General features: G+C 53.9%; 1 protein-coding gene across 1 annotated transcript in view; it reads right to left on the bottom strand.

Annotated features, from left to right (window-relative positions):
* The window catches only part of LOC106979012 (mucin-16), a 71008-nt gene that overhangs the window by 19147 nt on the left and 39406 nt on the right, over positions 1–12455 (bottom strand). The window contains exons 22-37 of the mRNA XM_053219929.1: positions 11072–11244; positions 10704–10739; positions 10411–10473; positions 8779–8903; positions 8498–8565; positions 6230–6402; positions 6067–6102; positions 5481–5605; positions 4989–5056; positions 4213–4385; positions 4061–4096; positions 3520–3555; positions 1830–1954; positions 1668–1735; positions 1039–1211; positions 717–752 (exon numbers count right to left, since the gene is read on the bottom strand). Coding sequence (XP_053075904.1) covers positions 717–752; positions 1039–1211; positions 1668–1735; positions 1830–1954; positions 3520–3555; positions 4061–4096; positions 4213–4385; positions 4989–5056; positions 5481–5605; positions 6067–6102; positions 6230–6402; positions 8498–8565; positions 8779–8903; positions 10411–10473; positions 10704–10739; positions 11072–11244 — 1514 coding nt within the window. The remainder of the gene's footprint in view (positions 1–716; positions 753–1038; positions 1212–1667; positions 1736–1829; positions 1955–3519; positions 3556–4060; positions 4097–4212; positions 4386–4988; positions 5057–5480; positions 5606–6066; positions 6103–6229; positions 6403–8497; positions 8566–8778; positions 8904–10410; positions 10474–10703; positions 10740–11071; positions 11245–12455) is intronic.

Raw genomic sequence — 12455 nt, 5'->3', positions numbered from 1 at the left:
CACTTCTGTGCTCTGAGCCACCCAGCCTGTGGTACTTAGCTTTGGCAGCCAGAGCTGACTAATTCAGTATGCAATTTAGCACGGTGCCTGCAAGGCAGCCAGCCTCAGTACGTGTTCACTGAAAATCCAACAACTGCACAATTCTGATGTCAAGACACTCAGAACAATGAGCAGAGAGGTGAGTAAAAGGATAAGAGAAGAGAACCAGGGGAGCGCCTGTGTGGCTCAGTCGGCTAAGCATCTGGCTCTTGATTTTGGCTCAGGTCACGACTCAAGGTTGTGGGATCAAGTCTTGAGTCAGGCTCTGCACTGACGGCAAGGAGCCTGCTTGGGATTCTCTCTCCTCTCTCTCTGCCCCTCCTCTGCTTGTGCATTCTCTCTCAAAATAAATAAATATTAAGAGAAAGAATTAAGAAAGAAAGAAAGAAAGAAAGAAAGAAAGAAAGAAAGAAAGAAAGAAAGAAAGAGTACCAGGGCAGCTTTAGGAGAATCTGAGTGAAAAACATGTGAGGGTCAGAATAGTGGGGGGACAGACTTGTGTGTAAGATGCTCTAGCCCTGGGCTGGGACTCTCCACCAGATCCCAGGGAGAGAAGGGATGAATGAGGGTCCCTTCCAGTTGTTTTCCTCATCAAGGACAGGTGGTAAAGGACAACAGCTGCTCCCCAATCCCAAAGTGGGAACAAGACCCAGGAAGCCAGGGTAAGGAATACTCACCAGTGGTAGTTGGGGCTGTGGCTCCATAGGTGTAACCTGCAGAGAGAAGGCCAGAGGAGCTGAGCGGGAGTTGGGGTGAGCATAAAGGAGTAAGGGAAAGGTAGGATTTAGGGGCCTTTGTGGGAAAAGCAGAGAGGGAGAGGCAGAAGAGGGATGCTTAGGGAGGAAGTGTCCAAATAGTGGGATCGGAGGTGGCTGGAGCCCATGGTACCATCATCGGAATGAACCCAGAGCAGAGGAGAAGGAGATGGGCCACAGCTTCCTTTAGAGAAACACAAACTCTGGCTGGGAAAGAGACCCTTGCGGGAGCACAGCCCCTCACCGTTGACACAGAGGCTGTCCCTGTCCAGAGTGAAGGGCCCCAGCCGGGTGATGCCATGGGTCTCACGGCTCAGCTCCCAGTATAGCCGCTCTCTGTCCAGCCCGGGGCCCGCAGGGTCAGAGTGGACGGTGCAGATGATGTCCACTCCAGTCGCTGCGCCACCCTTCTCAAGCCTGGGGAAAGAAGGACATGGGGATGTTGAATACTGTTGGAGGGGTCCTTCTGGATGGGGACAGCAAGAAGGTAGAAGGCAGGAGGCGGAGAGGGTATAAAAGGGCTGGCTCTGAAGGCCAGAGGGGCTCTCCTAAGTGTCTCTTGTTGGAGATGACTCCCTCACAACTAAGAACAGAAAACACCTTAATTGGAATTGGCAGACAAGATCTAGTGGTTCTTCCAAGAGGAAAGCTTTCATCTAAAACAGATGATCGTCTGGATTTTGTAAGTATAAGCAAGATGCCTCACTTCTAGGTCTTGAGCGTTCCCACTCCGGGGGCATGAAGAAGGCATGAAAGTGTTGTGATGGGTGCTGGAGGCCAGCTGTGCCAAAGGCATGCCCAGGAACTGAGCCCTGCTGGCCAAAGCGTGAGGATCCACTGGACCCAACACATCCCTCCACCCGGGGGTCTCACCTGAGCGAGGCAAGTCTGCAGCCAGCGTAGAGGGGGCCGACACTGGTCTTACTGAGCAGGAGCTTGAGCTGGTGGGGAGAGAGAGGAGGGTGAGCAGAAGGGCTGAAGGGCTAGGCGGGCGGGCATTGGTGGCGCTGACGGTGGTCATCGAGCGGCTCTCACCTGGTGCTGGAGGATCCTCTTGGTGGAGTTGAACTTCAAGGAACTGGGGTGCCCCATGTCCTCAGTGTAGTGCAGGTTGGTGATGGTGAAGTTCAGGGTGAAGGACACCAGAGCGGGGCCAGTGGCTGCAGTGAGGGAGGAAGAGAAAAATGTCCAGCTTGGACCACGGTAAGGGCTTGGAGGTTACCTGGAGGTTACCTGGAACTCTAACGGTAGAGTACTGGCAGAGGACCTAAGTACAGCCATGGACTGCAGAAGTGGAAGGAGAGAACATTATGGAATTCTTCACTCATTTCGTTCAGTGAGCATGTACCAAGTGTCCCATGTGTGTGAGGCTCTGTGCTGGGCTCTGCGGGTCCAAGGTGGGGCATAGGCTGCTAATATTGAGGCCAGGAGAGTGGCCAGACCATCATGCTGCAGGGGAGCCCGGAGGCTGTGCACTTCCAGAGGGGTATCCAACAAATGACTGAGGACAGCTTCCAGGAGGAAGCATCACTTCAGATGTGACCAAGAGCATGAGTAAGAGTCAGCTATGCAAGAGGAAGAGCACTCAAGCGGAAGAATCAGCCTTGATTCTTCAGTGGAAGAGTACAGGGCAGTTGTACTCAAGGGACTTGAATGCTTTCATTGTGGCCATGAGGAAGTATAGATGTGAGACTGGAGGGGTCCTGGGAGCCCAGAAAGGGGTGGGGGGGGCAGTGACTATGCAGCTCAGGGGTTTGGACATGTAGATAAGGTGGAGTCATTCAAAGATCGTCAACAAGACAGCAATTATGTGGACAGAGGGAGGGATGCTGCAGCTGCTGTGCAGAGGACTGTAGGAGGCCAGAGAAGAGGCTACTGCATTAGTCCTGGCAAAAAAAAAAATGCCCATGGCCTGAATCAAGGCTGAGTGACACAGATACAGAGAAAGGACTTGCAAGATATTACAAAGGGAGAAGAGATGATTTGGTGATGGATGGATGGATGGATGTGGGAGGTGAATGAGAGGGAGGGCCAAGGTTGACACCCATGTCCCTGCCTTTGGTAATAAAGAAAGGGAGTAAGTTTGGGAGGAGACTGTGACTTCAGAGTCAGAGACCAAGGGCCCCGGTGATGTCCAGGAGGTGGGTGGGTGGACCAAGCATCAGAAGCTGCTTCATGGAGTGGGCTAGACTCGAGATTTGGATTCTGAGCAGCTGAACCCACAGAAGCTAGATGCTCCCTGAAACCCATGGGAATGGATGAGTTTCCTTGGGGAAGCTGAATAAGCAATGAGAGAAGAAGTGATCTCGAATGAAGGATTTCGTAGAAATGATTTTGGTACCAGTAGGACCTTCCTACTTGAGGGCTTGAGGGTTGGAGCTAGAGAAGGACGCGGAGGTGACAGCAGCGGAGGGAGAAAACCACAAGGGATGCTATCAGAGGTGTGCTCCATCGGTGTGGGAATGGTGGTAACAGTGGTGGCTCCTGTGATAAATTGTGTCCTTGTCTCTCTGCCCATTTGGCTTGGAGTCAGGGCATCATCCTCAGTTGTGTTGGGGGGAGGGCCGGCTCCTGTCACCTCCAGCTCGGCCCACATTTCCATACATGTCCTCTGGACTTCCCATCCAGAAGGGGGGGAACAGGAGGGAAGGCCTGGCTGACTGAGCAGCCCCCATCTTTAGGGGAAGGGTGGTGGTCACAGGCACACGAGGTCGGAAATACTCACTGTTGGGGGTGGTGGCTGAAGCCGGTTGGGTGTGACCTGCAAAGAGAAGGCAAGATGAGGAGGAGGGGAACGGAGAGGTCCTGCGTGAAGGGGCAACTTGGCTGTGAGGCAGCTGGACCATCCCAGCCATGATTCCTCACAAGGAAGACAATCCGGAAGACATCTCCGGAGAGACCAAAACCTTGCCCAAAGCACAGGAAATGTGAGCCCCAGGGGAAGTCTGAATTCATGCAGTGCCTGCTGCTGCAGAACCCACAGCGAGCAGGAGACCCACCGCCTGGCACAGCCCGCACCACAGAGGGAGAGTCTGTCATCCCGGAAGCTGGGAGGAGACAGGTGCTCGGGGTGGGGACCTCATCATCCTGCGGATGCCAGAGACCGCGGGCCTGTGTCTGGGGCTCTAATGGGCATGGATCCCCATTCACCCGAGGCTGGGGTGGAGCAGGGATGCGGAGGGCAGGCGGTGGGCTCCTGGCCTCTTCTGTTCTACGGGCAGGGCCTCACGTGCTTGCAGGGACTTCTGAAGCCTCTGAATACTCACTGCTGGGGGTGGTGGCCTGCGTCTGGAGGGTGAAACCTGCACAGGTCGAGGGAGAAAGGGTGAGGAGGGGGAGGAGTGAGGGAAAGGGAGGCATGGATGGAGAGGAGGATGTGGGGCCTGGAGAAGTGCGGACACGGGTGGCAGCCCCTCACCATTGATGTAGACACTGTTGGGATCCAGGCTGTAGGGACCCAGCCTGGTGACACCATGGGTCAGCTGGCTCAGCTCCTGGTACAACCTCTCTCCGTCCAGCCCAGGGCCCGTGGGGTCAGGGCGGTGGGTGCAGACGGCATCCACTCCAGTGGCTGCCCCATCCTCCTCGGGCCTGGGGAGGGCGGGTAGAGGTAACAATCGATGCAGTCCCCAGGCGGGGCTCCTGGGACCCCTGGGGCGGGCCAGGAAGGGGCCAGGGGAAGCGAGGAGGCTGGAACCCACCTCTGGCCAGCCTGGGACCATGCACACTGTCAACGGCTGGGAGGATTTTTATTAAATTGCAAGTCTGAAACCTGCAGCCTCACGGCATGGGGACGGGAGGGCTTCTACTTGAGACAGGCGGAGAGCTGGGATTGGGGATTAAAGCAAGTGGAAAAGGCACGCTTGTCTTGAGAGGAATCCTGGGGATAGAACTGAAAACCTCAAGGAAGTACCCTCTTTGGTCAAATGGAGGCAGGAGGAAATTCAGAAGGATGACCAGACTAGGGTCCCCATCCTACTGAGGGACTCTGCAGAATCTGGGAACAGTTTGGTGGGGGGGGGGGGGGGAGGGGGGGAAGGAGGCGGTTACAATCAGAAGAGGCCTTGATCCTGGAGCCAGTGCCTCCTGAATTCCACCTCTGCTGAGGACAGAGAGGGCAGGAAGGAAGCAGAGGGAACTCCTAGGGTCTGAAAGCGCTTAAGGCAGCCCTGGCCAGGGATTGTAAGGTCTCACCTGAGCAAGGTCAGTCTGCAGCCTGAGTACAGGGGGCCCACACTGGTGTTCTGGAACAAGGGTCCGAGCTGTGGGTGAGGGCAAGGAAACTTAACAGATGACCTTGGGGCACCTGGGTGGCTCAGTCAGTTGAGCGTCCGACTTCGGCTCAGGTCATGATCTCACGGCTCTCGTGAGTTCCAGCCCCGCGTCAGGCTCTGTGCTGCCAGCTCAGAGCCTGGAGCCTTCTTCGAATTCTGTGTCTCCTTCTCTCTCTGCCCCTCCCCCACTTGTGCTCTGTCTCTCAAAAATAGATAAATGTAAAAAAAATATTAAAAAAACATAGATGATCTGTGGTGCAGGGGCACGATGGGTATCGGTGGGTGGGGCAAGAGTGAGGTGGGAGGGGCTAGCTCCCGGAGGATGGGGCAGGAGTGGGTGGGGCTGGCGCCAGAATGCAGGATGGAGACTAGGTGGGCGGGGCTGGCAGGGTGAGGTGGGCGCAGCTCTCACCTGGCGCTGCAGGGACCTCTCCGTGGTGTTAAATTTCAAGGATCCAGGAGGCTGCATGTCCTCAGCGTAGGGTAGGTTGGTGATAGTGAAGTTGAGGGTGAAAGGCACAAGGGGATGTCCCGTGGCTGCAGCAGGGGAGGGAGAGGGGAGGCCAGGCTGTCAGGCCCGGGATGGATACGCGGCAGGGCCTGGGAATAGCAGCCGTCTCACTGGGGACTGTAGCAAGAGGGCTGAGGATCCTTGGGGACCTAATCTCAGAACCACCGGTGTGGACACGAGACCATCACATGATGCAGGCGAAGGTGGGCGTGATTTGCAGGAGACAGTTTACCACCTGACATTCTTATTTACTCAAGCCCACGTTCAGGTACTTCCTTCCGTCCGCCTGACCACCCCCACGTGGTGGCCATTTCTCTGTGTCCAGCCAACAGCACAGAGGTGACGCACAGCTGAGTCTTACTGCAATGACTTCCCAGCCTGTGTCCCTGATCTCTTCCCTCCCTGACAGCTGGAGGTGTGAGCCGGGGCCCGCCGCCTCCTTCCCTGGTGGTGGCGGGGGAGCTCCTGAAGTCCCCTGAGTACTCACCACTGGGGGCGGTTACTGGTGTCTGGTGGGTGTAGCCTGCGGAGAGAGGGCGAGAGAGAGGGGAGGTGTTGAGGTGGAGCAGGACTAAAGAAGCCCCGGGGGTTGGGGTGGGGGGGAAACGTGAGCTTGACAGCTCAGCCAAGGGCAGGTGGCCGATACTCACCACTGACACAGAGACTGTCCTGCTCCAGGGTGTAGGGGCCCAGCCAGGTGATACCACGGGTCAGCCGGCTCAGCTCCCAGTACAGCTTCTCTCTATCCAGCCCGCGGCCCGCAGGGTCGGGACGGCAGGAGCAGATTGTGTTCACCCTGGTGGCTGCTCCAGCCTTCTCGGGCCTGGGGAGGGCAGGACACAGCGGTGCAGAAGGTTAAGGTCCATCTGCAGAGGGCCCCTGAGGGCTACCATTATGGGGGCACCAGGGGGAAAGCCAGGAAGCGGTGCGGTTCCTGTCGACAGGCCCCGAGATGCTCGTCATCCACCACTGAGGGAATTTGCTCCACATGCTGAAAATGGTTCCTTCCGGGGCGGCCTCCTGAGACCGGGCCCCTCTGTGTTTTATGATGCACCATCGTCACACTGCCGAGTCTCACTTAAAACGGGAATCTGCCTTTGTTGGGAATCTGCTGAAATCCTTCCGGCTCCCTACTGCCTGTGGATGAAGCCCCACTGTGCTGTCCCAACATGCACATCATGGCATTCACGGCCACCCCGCGCCTCCCCCCTTGTGGGTGAGAATGTCTGCTCTGCATGCTGGCTACCTTAGGCTCTCAGCTGTGGCTCCCTCTCCCTCAACCACTCCTCCTGGCCCGGAGCCATGTCTCCTGGCCACCGAGTCCTCCTCTCCAGGTACGAGCTGCCACTTCAGTTCCTCCTGGACCCACTACACTTCCCATCCTCTCGGCACTGCAACAGTCTCTCCCGGCCTCAGTTTCTCATCTATAAAATGGGTGTAATCATGGTACCCAGGTATGTTTCGTGAGGATTAAGTCTGTTGATGTAAGTATAATGCTTACAACGGTATCTGGTACATCCCTAAGTGCTAGGGGAGTATCTGCCACTATTGTTTTATTCACCATTAAGTTATGTGTTTTTATATCATTAATCACATAATTCACATATAATAATTACATACAATTAATTTCTGTGCATATGTTTGCATGTGTTTGCATATAATTAATGTGGTACCCTCTTTTTGATGGCAGAGTCAATGCTTTGGCCTCCATGGAGATTTCAGAGCTCAGCATGGAGCTTGGACACAGTACATGCTCAAGCAATGCTTGTGAATGCAAAGAAAATTTGTAGAATGCCAGGGCAGTGGTAGGAGGGCACTTCTGCTGTGGGTGCATCAGTACCCTGGGCTAGACCCCAAGAAAGAGGGCCTCATTCCATCCTGCTCTATCCTAGCACCGCAGGGAGGGAACCCTTTCTCAAATTCTATTTTTGGAGCCATGGAGATATCCTGGGGAGATGCCCACCAAGGCTGAACCCTCCAGGGGACCTCGGAATGGAGAGGGCCCCCTCATGCTCAGAAGCCCCATCACTCAGTGAAAGGCGGCTGAGTTGCACACGTCTGCACTGGAAGGGAGCAGGGAATTGAAGGCGGGGATTATGGGGAAGGGAAGGGAACCCATGGTTCTTCCCAAAGAAAAGAAGCAAAGCAAGCTTAGTGGGAACAGGTATGGACTCTGAGGAGGCTGGGCTTGAGTCCTGGCCCCACCACTTGACAGCCACTGGCTCTGAGAAGGCTCCTTAGCTTTTTTGTGCCTTGATGATTTCCCATCTATAAAATAGGGGTAATAGTAGTGACATTAAGAGAGTCCAGGGAGATGATGGACAGGAAGCATCTCGCCCAGTGACTCTAACCTGGGGCGCTCTGGATCAGGAGCCATTTGGCAATGCCTGGTGACAGATTTGGTCGTCACTACTTTGGGGTGGGGATACTATAGGCATCTATCGAGTAGTCAAGATGCTGCTAACTAGCCTACAGTGCAGAGGACAGCCAGCCATGACAAGGACTCTCTGGCCCAGAATGTCAGTAGTGACCATACACCAAGAACTCCAATGTCTGACTAAGTATTTGCTGTGTGTCAGCCTTCAGAAATATTTGCATGTAGTGTGGACATGGTAGACTGGGGATCATAGCCTTTGTGAAGGATCAGGGATGGGTCCTTTATGAAGGAATTCGGTTCCAGCAACTTTCCAGCTGCTATGATTTGTCATTTTGTTCCCATTAAATATTGCATGGGAGATTTGAGACTCAGGAGGATGGAAAGGTCTGGAGCAGGGCCTGGGGGCCAGCAGCCCAAGGGACAGTGGTTACCCCAGGTTGGGAGCTGGAAAGGGCTGAGGCAAAGTGAGGAGTGAGCCCTGGAGGACCGTGGTAAGAATCTCCACTGTGCCTCACTGGGCCATCTTCTCTGGGGGTCCCACCTGAGCGAGGTCAGTCTGCAGCCAGAGTAGAGGGGGCCGACACTGGTGTTCTTGAATAAGGGTCTGAGCTGTTGAAGGAGAGGGAGGTGAGCGGAAGGTCTGAGCTTGACGAGGGCAGGGTTGGGGCAAGCTGGGTGGGGACGGCAGCCATTGGGGGACAGGGAGAGGTGGGTGGGGCACGAGGGAGGTAGGCGGGACATGGGAGAGGTAGGTGGGGCTGGGGTCAGTGGGTAGGCGGGCATCAGCAAGTGGCACAGGAATGAGGTGGGCGGGGCTCTCACCAGGCTCTGCAAGACCTTCTCTATTTCGTTGAACTTGGCTGAACCCATAAACTGCATGCTCTCTGTGTAGCGCAGGTTGGTGATGGTGAAGTTGAGGGTGAATGGAACCAGGTCAGGGCCGGAGACTGCAGTGAGGTTGGGAGAAAAGTCATGCCCTGAGCCACTGTCTAAGCTGGGTTTAGGGATGGTGGGGTAGAGTCTGGATCCACATCCCTGGTGCCCAGTATATTCACATCTAGTTCAAGAGCTCAGAACATCTCCTCCCCAAATGGGAGACTTTATTTTGTTATTCTACTAATAGTAATGATGTTAATAATCACAACAAAAATAACAGCAATCATGAGAGCTGATGTTTGGTAAGAGCTTCCTCTATGCTCAGAACTTTCCATCCAGTATCTCGTGTAGTCCTCAAACAAACCCTGGAAGTGAATCCTTTTACTTAGTCCCAGTTGACAGAGGATGAAAACAAGTTTCAGAGAAGTTAAGTCACTTCCCCAAAGCCACACAGCTATTTTAGGACAGAAGCCCAAATTCTAGAGCTTGAATGACTTAAACATGAGTCCTGCCCATCTGCTGGTTGTGTGACCTCAGAAAAACACTCAGCCCCGCAAGAACCAGTCTATGCCTCTCTCAAACAGAGAAAGAGCAGCGTCCATCCGCTGGGGTCGAAGATCATACACGTAAAGCAGAGTCTGCATGATGTGACAAACGAGCTGTGAATGGTGCTGTCACTGCTTTGTAGACATTGTTGCTGTTGCTACTTACATCTGCTTTCTCTGCTTTCGTCTCTGCCCTTTGGGAATTAGTCCTGGATTTGCCCATGACTATTTCCATTCTACTCTAGCAGGAGGTAAAGCTTTGAGAGTTGTTCCAGAATGTACCACTGCATCTAATCTCACTAACCGACCCCCCATGGGTCCCCTAAGGCCAACACGGTCACAGGTTGGTCCCTGGCAGGTCACCTGAGGTAGATTGTAAAAGTGACCACAGATTCTACACCCTTGCAGTGTGGTGTGGCAGCCCCTTCTGCCAAGAGCCTATTTCTTGACTTTTGGCCGTGACTTGCTTTGGCCAATGGGATGGCCTCTCTTGCTTCTAGGAAGTCTGTGATCACCATATGAGGAAGCCACAGCTAGTCTATGGGATGATGAGAGGCCACATGAAGGGAACTGAGGCACCCCAGCCATCTGTCAGTTATCTTCCAGAAGCAGAGTCACCTAGCTTACGGGCAGGTGACTACAGACACATAAGGGAGCCTGGTTCAGACCCAAGGAACTGTCCAGCTGACCTATATACTAGAGAGCAGAGCAGTATGTGATTGTTTTAATCCAGTAAATTTGAGGGTCATTTGTTATGCAGTAAAACCTAGCTGATACAACACCTTCACAGAAAGCAGAGTGGGTTAAAAGGCGTCACTGCTTTAGCTTGGGATTGAAAACCCAGAGTTACAGAGCTCTCCAAACCTAGGGATGGAGTTGGACTGGTCTGTTACAAAGGCATGGTCCCCAAAAATCATCCTCCCCACACTGTCCCCTTGTTGTGACCTGCCTGCACATACCTTTTGCCCTTCTCATTGCTAAGCACAGAAGCACGTGGGTGGGAAGGAAGGAGACATGGAGAGAAGGCTCTTACCTGTAGAGCTGGAGAAGGAGATTGGAGCTACTGAGGTTCCTGAGGGTGTGGAAATCACAGGAACTGAGAAGCAAACAGCATAAATAAGAAAGATGCAGCCTTATAACCTTGGAGATGCCGAAGACAGGGGCCCTTGATACCCAGCCCGAGTCGCAGAAGGTAGAGGTAGGGGTATGGGGGTGACCAGGCCCCTCAAGGCTTCCTTCCTCCATGAGGCCCTGGGCTGGGGTAGAGGGAGCCGCTGTTCCCACAAGGTGTGGGGGCATAGAGCCATGTAGGGTTTGAGCACTTACCACTGGGGATGGGGGTCAGTGGTGATCTGGTGTAACCTGCAGAGAGTGGATAAGAGAGAGGTGGGATGTTTGAAAAGTTTAAGCAAAGGATGAAGGGGCTGGGCCACTGCTGGAAGGACAGATTCCATCAGGAGGTCTTGTCCCTTCCAGACAGTGGGTAGTGCCTCCTATAACCTTTCTCTGACTCTCCACCTCCCTGTGTATGATGTAGCCCTTGGTGGGGAAGGAGGATCTCACAAGGAAAAGAAGAATGAGGACAGAAGCGTCTAGAGGCAGACAGGGATGTATCCTCTGTCCAGAGCTCAGGGCACCAACAGAATAATCCATCTGGGTACAGGAGGAGACCCCTGTCACTACCAGATGCTCACCGTTGACATAGAGACGGTCCCTGTCCAGGATGTAGGAACCGAGCTGGGTGACACCATGGGTCTGGCGGCTCAGTTCCCAGTAGAGGCGCTCCCTGTCCAGCTGGAGACCCGAAGGGCCAGGTCGGTAGGTGCAGACAGCGTCAACTCCAGTGGCTGCTCCACCCCTTTCAGGCCTGGGGAGAGAAGGACCTGGGCATGGCTATGGGACAGGGCGGCATCCCGGGCAGGACATCATTCTGTCAGCCCGCTTGTATGTGAATGCTTGCTTCCCTGTTTGCTGTCGTCCAGACAGGAGCTGCTCATAAGAGGAGGGGCATCTTTACACAACAAAGGGCCAGAGTGGGTGTTTTAGAGTCAGATGACCATCGGTTCAAACCTTGGCTCCGTCACTTGTTGAATAGTCCACATAAGTGGGTCTAACTCGGTTCTCCCATCTTTGCAGTGTGGATGATGCTCTAACCCTTTTGTTAGAATGTCATGGTGTTTGGGGGGTACCTGGGCGGCTCAGTTGGTTAAGCACTCAACTTCCACTCAGATCATGATCTCATGGTTCATGAGTTCAAGTCCCGCATCGGGCTCTGTGCTCACAGCTTGGAGCCTGGAGCCTGCTTCAAATTCTGGGTCTCCCTCTCTGTCTGCCCCTCCACTTGGGCTCGCTCTCTCTCTCTCTCTCTCTCTCTGTCTCTCTCTCTCTCAAAAATAAATAAAAACATTTAAAAATATCATTTCAGAATGTCATAGGGTTTGGAAATGATACTAATATATAGCTTTGGTGCCAGTTACTCTTTAATTAACTGTTTAATTGTTCAACAAATATTCACAGAACCAAGCATTTACAGTCCCTAGCACTGGATAGCAGCTCTGAGCACTGGATTCTGCTCTGAGCAGTTGATCCAACCCAACTTTTGGACCTGAGCATCTGAGCATGAGATGCTGCCTAGCAAAGACCCCCTACCCACCGTCCACCTGCCTCTTGTATTCCCAGCTCCCCGGCAAAGGAAGCAGGAAAAATTAACCCTGAAGGGCAGGTAGCACTGCCAGATTACTGGGGAGGGACAGAGTGTCCCTTGCACCTCAACAGGATGGAAGTGACCTGGAGCCAAGCTGCTTCTAGCTCTGGTCTCCTAGAAACTTGATAAAGGTGCAATGTCACTCGTGTTTCCCGGTGATGCTGCTTATGGTGAAAATGACCCCTTGTTGACGGCCTGCATCCTTTCTGGGATGGCCGAAAATGCACAACAATACCTGACGGGAAGCTATCGCTTTGGGCTTCCTGAGGCGTGGTAAACCTCTTAACGTGTCAGGACTGTTACAAGAGATACTGGTTACCTTTTGGGACATGGAACATGTAAGCCAGAGTGGCCCCATCTCCTATCCACTGAAG

This window comes from Acinonyx jubatus, chromosome A2 (genome assembly GCF_027475565.1).
Source record: "Acinonyx jubatus isolate Ajub_Pintada_27869175 chromosome A2, VMU_Ajub_asm_v1.0, whole genome shotgun sequence".
Taxonomy (NCBI): domain Eukaryota; kingdom Metazoa; phylum Chordata; class Mammalia; order Carnivora; family Felidae; genus Acinonyx; species Acinonyx jubatus.
This window is presented reverse-complemented; position numbering and strand designations above follow the sequence as displayed.